The sequence below is a fragment of the Camelus bactrianus genome, chromosome 10 (genome assembly GCF_048773025.1).
Source record: "Camelus bactrianus isolate YW-2024 breed Bactrian camel chromosome 10, ASM4877302v1, whole genome shotgun sequence".
Lineage (NCBI taxonomy): Eukaryota > Metazoa > Chordata > Mammalia > Artiodactyla > Camelidae > Camelus > Camelus bactrianus.
In genome coordinates, this window is record NC_133548.1 from 14,565,885 (window position 1) to 14,586,804 (window position 20,920).

At 35.5% G+C, this 20,920-nt stretch overlaps 1 protein-coding gene across 4 annotated transcripts in view; it reads right to left on the reverse strand.

The window, feature by feature from the left end:
• CSTPP1 (centriolar satellite-associated tubulin polyglutamylase complex regulator 1) overlaps positions 1-20,920 on the reverse strand; it is a 173,918-nt gene that overhangs the window by 124,507 nt on the left and 28,491 nt on the right. For 3 of the 4 annotated variants that reach the window (XM_074372092.1, XM_074372093.1, XM_010964591.3), the window contains exon 2: positions 3,172-3,274. In XM_074372092.1, coding sequence (XP_074228193.1) covers positions 3,172-3,274 — 103 coding nt within the window. Of the gene's footprint in view, positions 1-3,171; positions 3,275-11,325; positions 11,432-20,920 lie in introns of all 4 variants that reach the window. The other variant, XM_074372091.1, reaches the window with a different exon arrangement.

Below are 20,920 nucleotides of genomic sequence, written 5' to 3' on the forward strand. Positions count from 1 at the left end.
ATCTGGTTAGGCCTCCAGCAACACTGGGCATGACAGTGACTTGGAGGCAGTAGAGACTAGTGGTCTCTGTAATACTGCAGACAAGGCTTGATTTCTAACTCTGTCACTTATTAGCTTGTGAACTTAAGGAAGCTGTTTTAATCTTCTGGAGCCTCAGTTTCCTTATCTATAAAATAGAGATAATAATATATAGCATCTACTTCAAAGAATTATAGTTGCTGAAACATAGTCTGAGTCTAATAAAACATTGTTTATTATAAGATATAATTATTACATTATTATTTTTATTAGCATGTAAGACTTTATTATATCCATTTCACAGATGAGGCAACTGAAGCCCAGAAAGTTTCAAAAATTTACCCAAGATTACGGAGTGATGACTTATAAGAATAAGGAGCTCTTCTTCCCAGGGCAGAGGTCTTTCACTTCATTGTGCTTCTATAAATCAATAGGAAACTGAGGCTTAAGAAAGAAGGATTCTCACTAGACAAATTAAATTCACAATCAAAGTAAAATCAGAAGATTCTACCATTCAGGTCTCCTTGTCTACCAAATACTGCTTCCCATTCAATCATACATCGGCATCTTTGAAGTCTTTTTTTAAAGGATTTTTGAGCTTTGATGCTAGTTCACTCCTTAAAATAACTTGCCTCAGGCCAATATGGTGTCTTAGAGTTATAGAAGTGTCAGGTATGTGCCATTTACATACATTATGTAAGTTTTAGTTTCCTGAGGACAAGAAACAGCTCACTTGGCAACGAGATTTCTATCAGTACTGTGAAAAATAAGTTTGTTTCAACAGTGTATTAGTAGATAAAAAAGCTATAGCCAACAGTATTCAATAGAGTTCGGAAACAGCTACAAGCCTTACTAGAGTTCAGTATCAGTTACATAGACCAGTGGGTTCACTTTTGGACTGCCACATACATGGTACACAGCTTCCTAAATGGCAGGATATAGAGCTTTATCAACAAGATTCAACAAAAAAAGAGAGAGAAAACAAGAGATAGTCCTTATCAGTAATAAGATCAAGAATAAGAGTAGATAGTATGCAATAACCTAAGATATAGATAAAGCTGTAGATTGAACAAACATTTACCGAGCATCTATTAAAAACTAAGCATGTTGCCAGGCATTGGGAATACAAAGATGAAGAAGAAATGATGCCTACCCTCAACAAACCAGCATAATAAGGAAAAGACTTATAAAAGAGATGGGGGAGGGGAAATAGAGTAAAGTGAAAAAGCCAGGAAGAAGCATTGCCCCCAGAAGAATCATATTTCACTCGGCAAGGAGCCTCAAGGGTGCTGGTACAGATTAAGTGGCCTAGAAACTTGACCCCTAGGCATGTCAGTTCTGTAAGAGCAAGCAAGGCTATTCAATCTTGGTCTTTATTCCCTGCCCACCTCATTTGCTTCATCTATACCATGAGAACAAGTAAGATTCCTTGCTCATACTTCACCTTCCTTTAGAAGACTGGGAGAAGAGAAGGGACCAGCTCTGATCCTGGAAAGCTTGTTTTTCCCAGCAACTTGAAATTCTAATCCATAAGAAATCTAGATTTTATTTTCAAGACTTATATTTATAGCTCAGCAAAAGAGCCAGGGAGAGCCAAGAATTCCCCTAACAGCAACCCAAGTTTAGGCCATTAGAAGAGATGTCTGATCTTCAAGGAACCTCTGGAGAATAGAAAGGGGAAAAAAAAAGAAAGACTATTTTTAAGGAGGATGAACTTCAGAGTTAATGATTCACCTTAAATAGAAGCCTATAAGGGGCTATTCCTCCTATTTTAGAATGCTTCCAACAAACCAGAAAAAAAGAAATGAGAATACAAATGATTATATAAACATGTGATGGCATTTTGGCAATAAAAATAATGTTTCGTATTTCTTTAGCACATCCTTTCATGAAGACTAAGGTGTTTTAAACTGATTATCTCATTCAGCCTAACAACAGTTCTGTGATATCAAAAAGAAAGAAATAGGTAAGGAGGATTAAGAGGTACATACTTTCAATTGCAAAAGATGAGTTATGAGATGAGTTATGGGTATGAAATACAGGGGAAATATAGTCAATGACTATGTAGTATCTTTGCATGGTGACATATCATAGCTAGACTCACTGTGGTGATCAGTTTGAAATGTACAGAAATCATTAGGTTGTGTAACAGGAACTAACATAGTATTGTAGGTCAATTAAAACTCGAAAACAAACTCTTAGAAAAAAGAGATCAAACTTATGTTAATCAGAGCAGGAGGCCAAATGGGGGAATTGGATAGAGGCAGTCAAAAGTTACAAACTTCCAGTTATGAGATAAATAAGTACTAGAAATGTAATAATGTACAACATGATAAATATAGTTAACACGGCTGTCTGTTATATATGAAAGTTGTTAAAAGAGTAAATCTTAAGAGTTCTTATCACAAGAAAAAAAATTCTTTTCTATTTCTTTAATTTTGTGTCTATATGAGATGATGGATGGTCACTAAACTTATTGTGAGATCACATCATGATGTGTGTAAATCAAATCATTAGGTTGTACGCCTTAAACTTATACAGCGCTGTACATCAATTATATCTCAATAAAACTTGAGAAAAAATTTTTAATAAATTAATAATAGTAATCATTTTGAATTCTACACACTCCAAGCATATTTTATAGAGAAGCATGATCCCTCAAAGATATAATATATGAAAGATGTCCTGCCTCTAGAAATAATCTTAAATCGTTAAGTGACTGACACAGCAACCTGCAGAAAGAAAACGGCAGAGGAAAACCCATCTGATAAATTTCCATGAAAAAAGCCAGCAAAGAAAAAAAAAACACAGGCTGAAGGGATGCTGACTAAGGGAAACCAGAGTGAATCATCTGAAAAATGGGGAAAGTTAAAGATTGTAAACAGAACCTGCAAAAACAGACCTAATCGATCAAACAAGCAGTTATTAAGCTTCTGTAATTATGACCACTCACGAGACTTATCATTGCACAGAACTAGCTGCACCAAAGGCATGGTCCAAAACAAGTGTGCGCATCCCTCAACCCATCTACCAAAACTAAGCATTCACTGCCACTGCATAGTCAGCATTGCCCTGCTCTGCTTTTCATTATCGCGCCTGCTTCCAAAAGCCGCCTCCAGCCCCGTCCTATTGGCAAAGCCCTCATGTACTTACTATTCAGTGAAGAACCTGGCAATGCCATATTGGCTAATATCTTCCTTGTTCTCTAACAGCTGGCACACTGCATCCTCCATGTACGTGAGGACATGTCGCTGGGCTACAAATAAAAAAAGCAAGAGAGAAAGAGAAAGTGAGAGAGAGACAAAAACTTTTTAAATTTTTAAAAATTGGTAAGTCCTCCCAGTCCCAGTAGAAAGTCCATCAAGGTGTTGGTTCTGCCCTAGAAAGTGGACTGGAATAGGCAAACCAAATTCGCTGGCCCTAACTGAGCTACAGTCTCAAAGGGAAAAATGGGAGATGCTGGGGAACATGACCTACTGCCATCTGATTAGCTGTTAGTATTAACATCAACCCTTCACTCTTCATTTCAGTGATGAGGGTGAGGAGCTTTAAGCATCATTTAGTAGATAGATCTGGGCATCCTTTTCTTCCTACCTCCTTCCACCTTCTTCCACTTCTGCATGTCTCAGAAATTTAGCCCAGGGAGTAGTGATCTATGCCTGAAGCATGGATGACCTGACTGCAAGGAAAACTCAATTCTTTCATTTAAAAAAAGTCACTGAAAGGGTTTAAGGACCATGAAAATTTCAGTAATAGTGTTATAAGCTATTAACCTTGATAAATAATACGACCATGAAATCTATGTGGCTTGATTTATCAGAAATCATGTTTTCTGCATTTGTTGTGATTGGTAAATGTGTGAATTAATCACAGGCTTGTAATAAAGGGTGTGATGACTTAGACTTAGACAGACCTGGGCTGGAGTCATGGTTCTGTCTTCGGGTAGCTTAATCTTGGGTAATTACTTAATCTGCACCTGTTTTCTTCTTCATCAAGTGTGGGAAGAAATATAATTTAATTCTTAAAACATAGAAAATCAACTTCTTGATCTAAATCACTTGAGATACCTTGTTAAAATGCAGACTTATCATCTGACATTATCTCAGACTTAGTGACCTTAAAATTTTAATTGGAGCCCAGTGATTTTTAACAAGAACTCTTGATGTTTCTTATGTACCCTGAAGTTTAAGAATCACTGGTTAAAAACTTGGTGTTTAGAGTTCTGAGGGGCTTGAGTTCCATTCTCAGCCCTACCAATTTCTAGCTGTGTAACCTTGAGCAAATTACTCTGCAAGCCTATTTCCTCGCTGTAAAGTGCAGATAATAATACTATTACTATTCATAAACCACAATGCCTGGCTTGCTTGATAATATATTTTATTAAAAGCCTACCTCAAGGGCTATTGGATGTTTACTTCAGTAATAGCAGAGCTTCTAATAAAGCAGATGCTCACCAAATGCTTGTTCCCCTTCCCTGAGTTTTGTCTTTGGGTATAACAATGGTATCCTGGCACACTTCACACAGAAACTTCCAATTCAGTGTTTCCATTTACCATCCAAAAAATTTAAAAAAAAAAAAAAGGAAAAAACAAACAAAACAAAAAAGTAATGAATATCCTGCCAAAAAAGCAATTCTACAAAGTTGCTACCAAGATGGACATTTGCCTCTGTCATAGTTTCATCCCTCAGGAAAATATGGAGGAACTACCTAAAATTTGTAAAAATGGGTACTTCAAAAACACATTCCTGAAGTCCTGGTAGTTTAGTAAGACTTATAAAGCAAATAAGTTTACCTACTCAAGCTGTACTCAAGAGAGTATTTGACAATGGTGACCTAAAGTTTCATCGTGTTTGCACCAGCCTAAAGTCCAGATGAATGACAGGTTTACATTCCATGACTTATTTTATCGATGAGTGCTTCCTAAAGCTATCAGCTACAGCAAACATTCCCCAACCCCCACCCCCCAAAAAGATGTCAAGACAAAACCAGTGCTTCCTCAACAGTTCATCCAACTGGAAAACTATTTCTTTATGAAATGGCCAAAACTGAAAGTGAAGTTGTGAGATAATACATGACAATTTATGGTATTAATTGTTTTATAATTAAGTACATTTGAAATTGGGAAGAAAAAATGGCCAAACTAACATTAAAATCAGCTATACTTTCACCTCTGTTTTTTTTCCTTCCCTTCTTCCACCCACTAACCCTGATCTTACAAAAAGATTCCTTCTTTGAGCTATACAAGCTTTTATGACTTAGATCTACCTAAGGAGACTACAAGGCTGCAGGGGAGGTGTTTGTTTTGGTTTCTTTTTTTGTTGTTTTTTGATGGTAGAAATGAAAGAACTCTACTTAGAAGCAAATCCTGCTGCTTCCCCTCCCTAGCTCCAGGGACCAAAAGTCAGTGTGAAGGCCCTTTAAGGGAGAAATGTTTTAAGAGCAGTTAGAATCAAAGTACTTTTGTCTTCCTCAAAAAAAAAAAAAAAGGAGGAATTTTCTGGAAAACAGACTTTGTATTAAAAAAAAAAAGGTGGAGGGGAGGGGGAAAGAAAAAAAACAAATAAAAATAAAGGATTATACCTATTTAACATTCATGTATCAACCAGATGTTTAGAGTTTAATATTACATATAATAATGTTAATAAAAGCTCTACCAATTTTGAGCAGCAGTGCAACTTACAGTGACTGTGTGACTTTAAGCAACAATGTGCAAAAGACTGTGCTAATTGTTTTACATGCATTATTTTATTTGTCTTCACACCAATCCTATGAAAGGTTATTTTGATCCCATGTTTCCATTTTACAAACGGGAGAACAGAGACTTACAGAATTAAGGTAACCTACTCAAGATCACACAACGAGTAAGAAGAGAAGCCAAGACTCAAACCAAGGTGTGTCTCCTACCAAGAACCCATGCTCGTAGCACTATATACTACACTGCCTCATCACTGACACCCTATAATCGGTTTTAGAAATAAATATCATCTTCCTTTGACACAGAGCACAAAAGCAGGGGTGTCTTTTGACAGTAAAATCATCTGAGAGATGTAGTCCACTTGTGGCCACGTGAATTCACATGTGTGTATTTGTGTCCTGTCCCTATGTGTGTCCTGTTCCCACCTGCATAGGTGTGCATGCTAGTTAGCATTTGTGTGAAGTTAGAACTTGTCCGTAAATTTCAAAGTTTCTTACAAAGAACCACCCCACCACAAAGTATTCACCCCACCTGGTCCTAGTTCACAAAGTAGAAACAGAAAGCCCTGGTGCTCTTTTCATCTGTGGGTGAAGGGAAGGAGCTAAGAAGAGTCAGGAGAGGTAAGGAGAAGTTCCTCCCCGCAGAGAATTTCACACAAGCCAAGTGCGAAGAGCTCTCTGTAATCGCTACTCCCTGGTGGTTTCCTACACGTGCAGCTCTTATCAGTCTGTGTTCCCTCTGTGGTTAAGGGCACCACCCAACCCTGGAAAATTCTTGCACTTTATCAAACTTCAATGAGACAGAAGTTCAAAGCTCTTGTCTGGCAATAAAACATGGAGAATGTCATTTTATATTATTTTTAAAATGCAAAGGAATAGGCTTTAATTTATGTGAATAATTAAAGAATAAAAACTGCACACCTGCACCCCCGGAGGGCAAAGATATCTAGGCACCTTAGCTGCCCTCTTGGAAAAGGAAAAACATTTCAGATTGGCTTTTCCTCTTCTGCTTTGCCGTGATTTCCACAACAAGACCTGGATTAAGTTTTCTAACATGAACAAATAGGCTCTATTGTTCATCACTGCCTGAGATAAGCACTTATAACTTCAATGTGCTGCAATGAAAAGTCTAAGTGAAATATAAGTAAACACTATATGATCTTTATATGAACCTTGTGAGTGAAAGCAATTGTGGATCAGAAACTTCTTGGTTCTGTTGAATCACCTCCTGCTGATCATTTAATCTACACCACAGTCACTCTTGCCATACAATGGATATGACACTAAGAATACGTCTAATAATAAACTACTTCTTTAGAAAACATTTGATGACAGACGTTAACTAAACTTACTGTGGTGATCATTTTGCAATATATTCAGATATCGGAGCACTATGTTGTATACCTGAAACTAATATAATGTTATATGTCAATTATACTTCAATAAAAATAAATATTAAAAATACATTAAAAAAGAAAACATTTGATATATACAAAAGGTAACATATTAATGATAATATTATTATTGCTACATACTGATTCTACAGATTAAAACAACATAGCTATTTATTGCAATGGTTAAGAACATGGGCTCTGGAGTCAGACCGACCTGGATTTGATTTCTAGTTCTGGCACTTACTAACTGTGTGACTTTAAGCAAGTTTCCTAATCTCTTGCCTTTTTCTGTAAAATTGGAGAATAGCACCTACAACCTAACGTTGTAGTGAGGGTTAAATAAAATAATGTATGTAATGATCTTAGCATAGTGCTTGGCACATGGTAAGTACCCAATAAACATTAGCAATTTATGTTTATTATTGTTGTTATTATTATAGCTGTTACTAGGTATTCCTCCCAGACATTGCAAAACTCACAGGACAATGGGTTTCAACACTAGTGAACACCAAGAGATTAACCTACTATAGCCCCCTACTCGCTTATTTAAAGTTCTGCTCATCTAACCAAGGATGTTTACAGATTATCCTCAAGGATTCCGAGGCTATATAAAACCCTACACATATGATAATACACTTAATCATATACCCATTTCAGCCACAGCCTTTAAACTTGTGGGAAGCATTCACTTATTAACTGCTAATTACTCAAGAGGCTCTAATTTATAAAATGGGGAAAGTACAAAATTATTTCTTTTTCCCCTCTTCCCAAGCATAAATACCATCAAGTATTAGCTGGGTTTTTTTGCAATTAAATGATAAGGAGTCCCATTTGGAAATTTTTGTTTGAGGGGCCACCCACATTAGTTAGATCACTCATTTTATTTTATTTTTTTTCTTTTTCAGTTTTATTAGGTAGAATTATTACAGTTCTACTGCACATACACATATTGCATGTAAAGATCACTCATTTTATTAATATTATTATTTAATACAGAGTTCCTGTACTAGAATAAACTAGTTTCACTAGAAAAATATTCACATGAATTACTATTATGCTATATTAAAAGATACACACAAGAGCAACAGCAGTGTAAGAGCAGAGTATATATGTATATATTCAACTTTAAACCTGACTTTTTTCCCCCTTGCCAGAGTCCTTTTGAGACACATTTTTGTCTTTGAAGCCACTTGAGATTCAGATGCTGGCTTGCACAAATAAATGTTGAATTAAATTAAGACTTCTCTAAGATAAGAAAAGTAATCCTGTTAACCAAACACCTATCATGTAAACTGTTTAGAAGCTTCAAGTTCAATATCATTTACAAATTACTAACGTGATACAGTATTTGATCTTGTGAAATACAAATAGATAGGTTAGTGGTTTAAAAAGTTAATAGACCTCTAAAATTAATTATTTACATCCTCCATCTTTACTGGTATGCCCTGATCCAGGGATACAGTATGTTCTGGTAAAATACTGTATCACCCATACAAGATCATCTTTGATCGTAAACCACACTAGACCAATTTCCTCTGAGCAAAGGAGATGGGGAAATGAGGAAAACTAGCACATGCAATACATTGTACAACCCAGTGAGGTAGGTAATAGACTTTTTTGAAGCTCAGAGAGGTTAGGGAACTTGCTCAAAGTCTTAATAAATGGCTGAGCTAGAGTTTAAAGTCAAGATTTGACTCCAAAGCCTATGCCGTTTCACTATAACCTTAGCTCTCAAAAACAAAAACAGAAGCAAAACAAAATAAGAAAAAGCCCCAAACCTACAATGTGTCCCATTTTACACTGTATTATCTAGAAATTGCTGGCTCTCTATTGTTAATACTAGAAAAGAAGTTTCAGTTGGTAAATCAGACAGTTAAAATATTGGCATGAACTTTAAATTAAAAAAAAAAAGTTTATTTATGATTACACATGTAATTATTTTAAAAAATTCAAACAATACAGAAAAAATTTAAAAACCAGTCCCAGTTCCACTGATAACAGCTGTTATCAGTTTAGTATGCATACTTTAAAAAATACAGAAATACACAGTTTGTGAGCTTGGCTTTGTTATTTTAAGTAAATGACATATACTTTTATGTACCTTGCTTTTTTCACTCAATCATGTCTGGAGATGTTTTATGAAACAATATGGAACCAACATATTTACCAAGGGTAAATATTTCTCTATTGATAAATACTCAGGTTTGTTTCCATATTTTCACTATAGCAAAATGTGCTGGGTTGAACATTCTTGTACTTGTTTCCCTGTGCATATGTTCAAGAGTTTTTAACCTCAAAATGGAACTGACATGTCACAGGATGTACATATCCTCATGGTTTTTAAATTTTTTTTTCAGTTTTCTTGAGAAATAATTGACATACACCACCGTGTTAAGTTTAAAGAACACAGCATAATGGTTTGATTTACATATATTGTAAAATGATGATCACAATAGGTTAAGCTAACATCCATCTTCTAATATACACACAATAAAAAGTAAAGACAGAAGAAAAGAAACAGGAAAAATTTCTCCTCGTGATAAGAGCTCTTGGGATTTGCTCTCTTAACAACTTTCCCACATATCATACAGCAGTGTTATCAACAGTCATCATGCTGTACTTAACATCCCCAGTATTCATTCATCTTATTACTGGAAATCTGCACTCTGTCCCACTCCAACCTCCCTCCTCCCCTTCCCCTAACCCTCTCCTCAGGCAATCACATGTCTCATCTCTTTTTCTAGAGTTAGTGGGGTTTTTTTAAGATTCCACATATAACTGAGATCATAGAATATCTGTCTTTCTCTTTCTGATTTATTTCACTTAGCATAATGCCTTCAAGTTCCATCCATATTGTTGTAAAAGGTAGGATTTCCTCAATCTTTTATGACTGAATAATATTCCAGAGTGTGTGTGTCTATGTGTGTGTGTCTTTTTTCCCCACAACTTTTTTATCCATTCATCCATCAATGGACACGTAGGGTTGCTTCTCTATCTTGGCTATTGTAAATATGCTGCTATGGACGTGGGGCTATAGGTTATCTTTTCTTCTTCTTCTTCTTCTTTTTTTTTTAATTTTTATTGGCTTCACGCAGGAAAGAATTCAAGAGCAAGCCACAATTGAGTAAAGGTAGATTTATTTAAAGAGATACATACTGTATAGAGTGTAGGCTGTTTCAAAAGGCGAGAGAAATGCCACAAGGTGTGGGGGTTGGATGGTTAGATTAGAGTAAAAGTAGTTACACACTCCATAGACAGATTGTGGGATTGTCTCCAAAGAGGAGGGAGCAAGAGGCGGCTGTAGGTATCTTTTCAATTTAGTGCTTTTGTTTCCTTTGGATATATTCCCAGAAATGGAATTGCTGGATCATATGGTAGTTCTATTTTTAATTTTTTGAGGATCCTCCATACTGTTCTCCATAGTTGCTGTACCAACTTACAATCCCACCAACAGCTCGCAAGAATTACCTTTCCTCCACATCTTCATGTTTACTAGCTAGACACAATTGCTTTACAAAGGGTTGTTCTGATTTATACTCCTCCCAGCCACAAGAATATCTATTTTTACTACGTCTATTTGCACTAAGACTTTGTAGTTTTGCCAATTTGTTATAAAACAGTTGCTCACTGTTGTTTTAATATTTTAGTCTTAATTAATTAAATAAAGTTAAGCATATTTTCATGTTTATTTGTATTTCTTCTTCTGTGAATAATCTGCTAGTATCCTTTGCCCATTTTCCTCTCTGGTTGTCTTTTTTTTCTTCTTGATTTGCAGTTTTTTCTAGTTCTATTTATGTGCAAATATACACCTACCTTATGGGTTTTCTTTTAATTTGTTTATGGTCTCTTTCATTCCATAGAAGTTTAAAATGTTGATATTTAACATCAAAATATTTAATGTCAAAGTATTTATCTGTGGCCTTTGTGCTTTATGTCTTGTCCAAACAGGACTTCTGTACTGTATAAACCTACTATCCTATATTTCGTTCTGGCTTGATATTTAATTTAAGCTAATTACATCTCTTACCAAAATCATGAGTTCACAATTAACAGTCAGAATAATACAAAAAGAAATTAAAAACTTGCAGTAGAGAAAAGTAAAGGAAAAGTATGAAGCCCAAATCAAGCCTCTAAATGCTACCTAGCTCAGAATATAAAACAGGTATGTGTCAAGTTTAACTTTGGGCCCCCAGAAAAAGAAATGTAAATGAATCATACCTTGGAGATCAATATCCTGACGAATGTCCTTTATATAAATGCAGGAGGCCCCCCTCTTTTAAAAGCTCTTAATCATTACAGGTTTGCTTGATGTAGCTAAACCAACCTACAAATATAATAATAATGACAGCCAGCATTTATTAAGCTCACTATGCAAGACAGCATTCTCTAAGCATCTTATGGGTATAAATGCATTTAATTCTCACAACAATCCTATGAAATGGGTACTTTTTTTTAATTTCCATTTTATAGGTAAAAAAAGACTCAGACATGTAATTTACCTAAAGGTTACAGGGCTAGTAAGCAGCAGAGACAGGATTTGAGTCTAGGGTTTTGGTCTGCACTATACTATGTTACAGCCCTTACAGAGCTATGCAGCATATGTATCAAATGGAATTTTCTAAGAATAAATTTATAAATTAAGGAAAGATCTTTTATATTAATAGTTAATTTTAAAACAGACCAAACTAATACATTGCATTTGGGCATCCAAACCACCACAGTGCTGCTATACAGCTAGTCAAACTCAAATACCAAAAGACATGCCAGGAGAAAACAAAGCACTACACACATATTAACATCACCTGTGACAACCAGCAAACAAGAGGTGACTAAAGATCTTTATGTAAAGTAGAGGACGAAAAACTAAAGTCTACTTCCCTCAACCACTGGAGGTATTGTACAAGCTAACAGCTGTGCAAAGCTGAGTCCCCTGACATTCAGACAGTCCCTAGTCAACCATTAATCCTTCCCTCTTCCCCTCTCCTTCCTAAAACTGGTGATTTTTGGCAGGGAGGCGGATGTCAATTAAGGCTAAGTACTTAAATCTTTTTGCTTCAGTATTTCCAGCCTAAATCTCACAATACAGAATTAGTAGGTTGGAGTCTTGTAATTTCAAGTGCCAGAAACTACAGAATTTTTTTTTAGGAGGCTTTTACAGAGGTCCAAACTTAAAGCACTCAGCTAGCTGACCATAACAAAATGCACTGCCTGAATGGCAGAGAAATCTAAAGTAGCACTTTAGTTTCCCTGTTATAATCTACGGGACACATGAAGACCAAGTAATAACTGTCATGATGATAGCTTTGCAAAAATATTACTCATAGAGCAGTAGTACAGTTATCAGATCAACTCCATAAACATTCACAAAACTATTTTCCAGAAAGCACCATGGGTTTAAAAAAAAAACCTATAAATTAACAAACATGGAGCAAATCACATGCCACTCATGTCATGTCAGGCAAGGAGGTATTAAAGTTACAAGGTGAAAATTAATTGTGCTACTAGTCATTAAAGGTTGTAGCCTTTGAGGGGCAAACCATGCACTTACAGATTATCAGCAGTTATGTTTGGTAATATGCAATTTAACTATGAATATACAGTGATATTAATGTAACAAGGTACTAATGCAATAACTTATCAATTACTTGGCAATTTATATTCACACTACATCATAAAAATTGTTTGCAATCATAACTCACAAAACAGCAACTGGGCCTCATTTAATCTAATGGCAAAAAGATACAAGAGTTCTAATTTAAGGCAGCTGAAAACTCATGGCTTTAGCATTCCCATTTCTCTTCTGATTGATGCTGCTTCTCTAAGAAGGTGGGGATTCTTTTTCAAGTGAGAGTCTCACATGTCAAATCCCCACTCAGAACTATGTTTACACCCCGCTTATGGGATATGGCTGTAATAATACTCAATAATCCCCGAGTTTCTATTTTTGTTATGAAAGTAAAGGATGCTAACACAGATATTTATAGATACCTAGAGGCCTAGGCCAAAGTGCACAAAAATCATACGCGGTGAAGGACTGGGAACAGTACAGGTTGGACAGAGGCCCTAGTTTAGTTTACACAGAAAACTCATGCCAACACTTAACATATCATCTAAATTAATGGTGTAAAACATCAAAATACCCTATAAGAATATTCTTTGGATCTATTTTACCAGATCCACATAATTTTTTGACTCATTACCCCTGGGAATGTCACAATGTCCAGGCCTTTCCGGCCAGGCTCAACTCAAGTGCCACCTCGTCACGAAGTTTCCTGACTCTCTCCTAGTCAGAAGCAATCTTCCTTTTCCTGAACTCCCTAAACACCTATTTTAAATGTTTCCAATGGCACTTTCCACTCTGATATTGAGTTACTTCTGTTACACATGCAATACCTCTTTTGTTAGACTTCCTACTCCTTAAAGACAGAGGTACCATAACTCATTTCTCTTTCAGCCCCTATAACACTCACGGTCATTCAGTGTCTTCTACATACCAGTCATTCAAATATTTACTGAATGAATACAGAAAATGTATCACTGTTTATAAACTGTGGTGCTATTCTTTATTCAACTCGACCATTTCAGGGCTGTGCCTCCCAGGTGGGAAACCCTGAGTACCGAAACACATTCTGTGACATTAGGGTTCTTACAGGAAGCCACTTTTGTCCTGTTCTCAAACCCTTCTTTCTGTTGCCTTTTTTACTGTTCTGTCTCTCTATTCCAGTGAGAAAACACTTGTTCCTTCTATTGTTACTAAGAGCCTCATTATGCTTAAGGTAAAGTGAAAAAGTGCATTCGATGCAATTACTAGTTCCTCACAAATTTGGGGGCTACTTGTCATTTCAACATTCCAGACTTGAATTAAAGAAAGTCCAAATTCTTTTCACTCCTAAGAACTATTTTCTTTTTTCTTTTAGACAAAATGGAAGCACACAGCACAGGAAGCAGTCCTCAGTAAGCCACCGTTCATAAACAGCTTTGCTGAAAGCGTAACAAAGGTTCTGTTGTGCTCCTTCATGGCAGGGCCAGTAAGCAGCAGGAGCAGATGAACTCTTTAAGAAACAAAGGTTCTGTCTTCATGCAAATGTTTGCATTAATAAAAAATGAAGAAAAAGATATAGAAAATGCAGGCTAGCGGGACATAATGGGCCTCTAAACGGGAGGTTTTTCACATTTTTCAGGCGGAGTCAGCAGGTCTTTTAAAAACGTTGTCATTCGGAACATTTCACAGACATCACAAGAAAGACATGCAAATAACAGAAGCAAATCAAAGGACATCCCGCTGCTTTGCTGGCGCCTCCCTCATCCATGCCTGGTTTGTCATTTTCTGTTAACCCTACTGCTGGCTGCTGTTTTGTTGAGGAATGGAGAGCCTAGCCCATGTGGCAGTACATGTCCAGCCAGCTGGCCCCTGCACTGATGACATTACAATGCAAGCCATGTACTACCACTCAGGGACACGTGCTGCCAGGCAACAAGTCCAGTGTGTGACTTTTATACACTCAGCTTGCAAATCTGCATTGGAAAGAGCCTCTAGACTAACCACTTAATAAGAAATGATCTTCTTGAGTGTGAGCATCACTAAGCAGTTCTCTGAAGATGGACTTACTGAGGACCAGCCCTTCAAAGTGAAATATACAATAAGGGCCTTAAAATAAATATAGAAAATTAAAAGCCTTGTGAGGGGAGAGGTTTACCAAATACCCACTATGTGCCAAGCACCATCCTGTATGCTTAATGTGCATTATCTCATTTAATCTTCACAATCTCTACTTAATGTAGATACTTATTATCCCCATTTTACAGCTGAGGAAATTGAGGTTTACAGAGGTTATTCACTTGCCCAAGGTCATATAGCTAATAAAGCAAGCCAAGACTCAAAGCTGTCTAATGGCAAATTCCTCTCTGTTCTTCTCATTTTTCTCACCCCTTACTCCTGTGTCTTTTGTGATTGAAACCCAGCTTACTCTCAAAATATCACAATGACCACATTCACCCACTGGAGGACCACTGAAGTATACTACTGTCTCCATTTTAATCATTTGGAGTGTTTTGTGTATAATTTTAGAACATTCAAGAAACTCCTATAGCTCCCCTGAGGGTTTATGGCCTATATGTGAAAAAAAAAAAATTCAAAAACCCAGATCTCTCTTCCCAGAAGCACATGGTCAGTTTTCTTTCACAATGATGATCTATCAAATCCCAACCCCAAAATTCCTTGTCCTCTTCAATTTCCACTGAACACACTACTCCTCTTCGCCAGGACGGGAAATCACTTATGTCCTCCCACAGATTGTCCCACTGGCCTCTCTTTTTGTACTTAACTTGGAATCAGTAGCCAGTCCCTCATCACTATTCTCACCACTGCTTCTGAATTGTAAAAGCTTCAGGAGTAGAAGGACTTTAAGGTCATTTCATTCAACTCTCATCATTTCACAGGTACAGAAATTGAAGTCGTTCCTCATTGTTTTCACTCTTGATTCAGTGATGGAAAGTCCTGGGGCTTGCGCAAAGGCAGCTCTAAAGTTCTCCATATTTCCATCTATAACCACATTACCAAAGTTTTTCTGCATACAAAGCAAGCAAAATAAATCATGGTAACAACTGAATTATTTTCAAATATTTTTTCATACTCCTTGGATGGCCTTAAATTTTTAAAAAGGATAATCAAATGACATTATCCAGGCTTCTTTTATCCCACTGATAGTCCTTTGAGGCCTCTGGTACCAATCACACTTTAGGAACAACTATAAATAAATAGTTTTTGTCCTATAGTAAGTGCTAATAAGTATAATAAAGTATTAGATTTCTTTAATATAATGCTTGGCTGGAAGATAATATAAATACTGATAATCAGATTACTGAATTATACTGAACCCTCAACTTGAAGACAACCAGACGAGGCAAATTATTACATGCCTTTATGATAAAAGGCAGAAAAAGAGAGTATTCTAGAAAAAGTAAAAAAGGAGGATATTTTAGGAGAAAAAATGGCAAAGCTCAACAGTATTGGAAACTTGGAGAACCAAAACATAATCATATCAAATGGATTTAAAAGAACTGGTTGAATAAAATAAAATTCTTCCCAAGAATAGAGGGGAAAAGGGGTAAATTGGGACAGAGTGGGAACAATTCCTCTCAATGTATGCCTTATTATATATTTTTTGAACCTGAGAATGTGTAACCTAGTCTCTCTCTCTCTCTCTCTCTCTCTCTCTCTCTCTCTCTCTATATATATATATATATACATATAGCAGTAAGCATATATTCATACTGAGTATGTACACATATTCTAAAAAGATTTCAGGGTGAGACAATGTGGATTCTTATAACTGATACAGTAGTATTAATGAAGTATTTATACAATAGGACTTTGATTTCCTCAGAGATGAGAAAAGGCTAAACTAAAAGGAACTAAACACATTTATAGATGAAAGGCTTCAAAATTAAACCAATATACCCCTCGTATTTTTAGGGTTTTTCCTTTCTCATTTTTCTTTCCTTTTTTATTTACTCATTATATTTTTCAAAATTTAATGTAGTATTTTGTTTCAGCATTAGAAATATTTCTTTATGCAAATGTTGCCAAGTATAAAAATATAACCCTAGAATTTTCCGTTTTCCCTACCCAAATCACTTTGCCGTCTCCCTAAGGAGATATATTCTCTTTGATTCCTTGCCTAATTTTTCCAATCCACAGTGATCTCCTTTTCTTCCTGAACTCCTATTACTTATTACATAGCACTTGGTTTCATACTGACTCAAAGTGTTCTGCTTATTTATCTGTTAATATCCTCAACTAAATTACAATAGAGTTGAAGATATTCCTTTATTTGTTTAATAATTATTCAATACCTAAGAGCATGGTCCTTGTCCTTGAGAAGCTTATTTACCATCTATTAGAAAAGCAGACATACAAATTAACAATACAGTATGATAACTGTTACAAAGGAGGTTTACAAAAATTGTAAAAAGAGTACCATTGTCTGTCTGGGAGAAAGCATTTCAAAGGATGTGAAAGAATTTTCCAGGTGAACAAGTGGAGGGGAGATATTTAATACAGACATATCAGCACATGCAGAAGAATCAAGATGTGAAAAGCATGGTAGATCTGGAAAGCTACAAATAGTTCAGTATTGCTAAGAGATAAGACTGGACAGCATCATCATCATAAAGGGTCTTATAAAGAGCACAGATTGCAGAAAACCACTGAAGGATTTTGAGCAGCTAGTGACAATCAGATTACTATTTCTGGAAAATCACTCTGGCAGCACTGTGGAAGGACTGGAGGGAAAAAAATTAGAGGTACAGATACAAGTAGAGCAGCTGTTAAAATAGCCTAGGGCAGAAACATTAAAGGCCTGAATTAGGAAGGTAGCAATGGGAATGACAGATCAAAACAAAAGAGGAAGAATCAATGGAAGTTGGTAATCAGTTGGATATGAGAGGTAAAGGATGGAAAGGAATTTAGGATGATTTCTTGGCTCTTTTCTTGGGCATTTGGGAATATGATGGTTCCATTCAGTAAAACCAAAATACAGGAGAAGTGTGTATTATATCCCTTATGTATCTTTTGCAGTATCAAGCATAGTGCTGAGCACACACATAGTCAGCTCATTCTGTTGGCCAACTGGCTGCCTTGAAAAAAAGACCACAGAACCTTCTGCCTAATGACCTCAATTGGTTACTCTCCTAAATTTGACATCAATCATCATGCCTTGATAGGATTCTTGGACACAGGATAACTAAAGTGGACTAATTCTATGTATCTGCCCAAAAGTATAAATGAAGGGATCAAACTAATGTACCAATCTGAATGCTCATTGATGTATCCACTGATCTAGGGTAGGACATGCTAGGATAGGATAGAGTGTTTCCAGACACAATCCTAGCATCTGAAGAGATGTACTATTATCTTTAATGCTGGACCATTGTTATTTTATTTTAGTTTGGTTTTTTCTTTGGTTTTGGTAGGGGCTAGATAATTAGGTTTATTTATTTATAGAGGAGGTACTGGGGATTGAAACCAGAATCTCATGCATGCTAAGCACATACTCTACCACGGAGCTATACCCTCCCCCTGGACCACTGTTGTAAACAGGGTAAGGTCTTAACGACTTTCATAACTTGAACAATAATATTCGTAATGCCCCTGAAAGTTTACTAAATACTTTCACGTACATTATCTCATTGAACCTTGCAACAAACCTAGGAGTCAGATAAGGCTGGGATTATTATCTCAATTTTACAAATGAGGAAATTGCCCAAGGTCATACAGTTTATAAATGGTAGAGCAAAAACTTGAACTTTAATCTCATAAATTTAATGAGATTAAATCTCATATTTTCCACTGAATCATAGAGGGATAATTCTTAGAAAAATTCTTAAAGATATTCAGAAAGTTTAAAACAACCATGATTAATTTAATATTAATTAATTATATGAACATAAATTACCATGATTGCAAAATAGACCACAAATCAATGTCTTGGTATTTCATAGAACTTGCATAAAAGCTTTTAAAAACTAATTCTTCCACTTACCAGCTGAGGAAGCATTGTTAAATTTTAGAACTGATGACAAGACCATTTCTTTGATCCTGCATTTTGCACTAGAGAAGAAAATGAACAAATGAGGGGCAGCACATGAAGTAAGAGGTAGCAAATGGGAAGCAGAACTTCTCTTTAATGGCCTCTTTTCTTTGGACAACCTAGGTCAGATCCTATCCAGTTCTACCTGTTGGTGGTATAAGACATTTCTGCAATTGCTACCAGTAATCTCTTAGCAGAAAGTTATGCTGCTCAAATAATCCAACTCTTTTTTAAGGAAAGGGGAACTGACAAACAGTGAATTGATCCCAGGCCTGAATTGCCATCCCACAGAGAGGTACCCAGGCTCAATAGCCTAAGCAAGAGTCTTGTTATGAGACCTGGTTTCTAGTCCTTGTCTTACAGATGGCTCCTTGAGGCACTATGCAACGTATTTAAACCCTCGCCCCCAACTCAATTTCCTCATTAGATTATGGGGGAAAAGGATACTTTTACTCTCCAGAACTATTTGGAAGTCTGATTAAGCATAAGTGAACATTTTGCTTTTATAATATTTAATATAAATAGATCCAGAGAATGAAATTACTGTATTCTCTTCTACTTCTCTGAATTTATACTTTGTCTTTACAAAATAAAATGACTCAGTTGAGAACCTCATTATTGGACTTAGTTTTAAGGAAAAGGTTAAACTGAGGAGAAAGATATGAATGGTGCTTGAGGGAGAAGGAAAAGATCGCAGAAACTTTATTTTCAGTTTCATTTCCTTGAGATTATAAAAGCATAGAGCTAATAGCAACCTTATTAGGTCATCTAGTTTAATACTTTTTTTTTAATTAGGACACCAATATTGTCATTGCATTTGAAAACATTACTTAAATACAGAATTGCTTTATCTTAAAATAGAATGTATATATCTCTGTGGTCCCTTCTCATCTTCACCAAAATCCATAGGTTTATATTGGAGTTCCACTTTTCTTTGGTTTATTTCTACATGTTTTTTCACATATATATATTTAGTGATATAATATTCCACTGTATTAATCTATCTCAGTTTGCTTCTGGATTATTCCAGGTTTTATTAAAGATATTGTGGCTATAAACATTTTTATACAATTTATTTTCTTTTTTGAACTACTTCCTTAAGATATATTCCCAGAAGTAGGGCTTTAGGATCCAAAGATAAAAGTCATTTTTATGGCTCTTTTTATATATTGTCAAATTGCTCATAGAGACTATACACCACCTTCAAGAAAAGGAGGACACTAATTTCTTTGCAGACATTTTAATATAAAGCTTTTTGTTTTAACTAACTCTAAAATATCTTAATTTGCAAAGCTGAAATTATCAGTGAACCTGAATATTTAGTTAGGTTATCTTTCCTCTTACGTGGGCTTTATAATTTAGTTGTAAAAGCAACACGTGAACAATATAGAAGGGTATAAAGTAAAAAGTGAGGCTTCCTCATTTGTAAGCACTCTCTTAATTCAATTTTTCAGAGTATTCACTGTCAACAGATTGTTCTACATCTTTCCAGAACTTTTTCTATGTGTGATCATCCATATATTTGCAAATGTTTGTTAATTTGTTTCTTTTTTTTTACAAAATGTAATCACATTCTACATATTCTGTAACTTTTTTTGTCACTTAATACTTAACATACATCCTTCCACATCAATTTATCTAACTCAGTCTTTCCAACGGCTGCATGGTAATACCTATTATAAAAATACCATGATTTATTAACCATTTGCTTACTGATGGGCATGCAGATTGACTCTGATTTTTCCCTTAATGAATTTAAAGTATTTTAATATTGTAATTCAACTAGAATTCACTGCACCATATGGTATGAAGTGTGAATCTAAATTTATTTCTCCCAGATTCCTTCCAATTACCTCAACTAATGAATTTTTCACATTATTTTGTTACATTGAGTTTGTCACAAATTAAATGGATATGTACTCTGACATCTATTTCTGGGAACTCAGTTCTACTTCACTTGCTTATTTTTAGGTTAAAAACTAACATAATTTTTAAAAACTTTCTATTTAAGTATAGTAGTATACAGAAAAGTATGGATTTAAGTATAGTAATACACAGAAAAGTATGAATTTGCATTTATAATCAGCACTGTAGACAACCTCTTAGAGCCTCCTTCCAGCTTTAAGTACCCCAAGGGTAAATACATATATTGGTTTTTCCTGTTTTCTAGATATGAAATCATGTAGTTTTTTGTGTCTGGTTTCTTTCATTCAACATTAAAT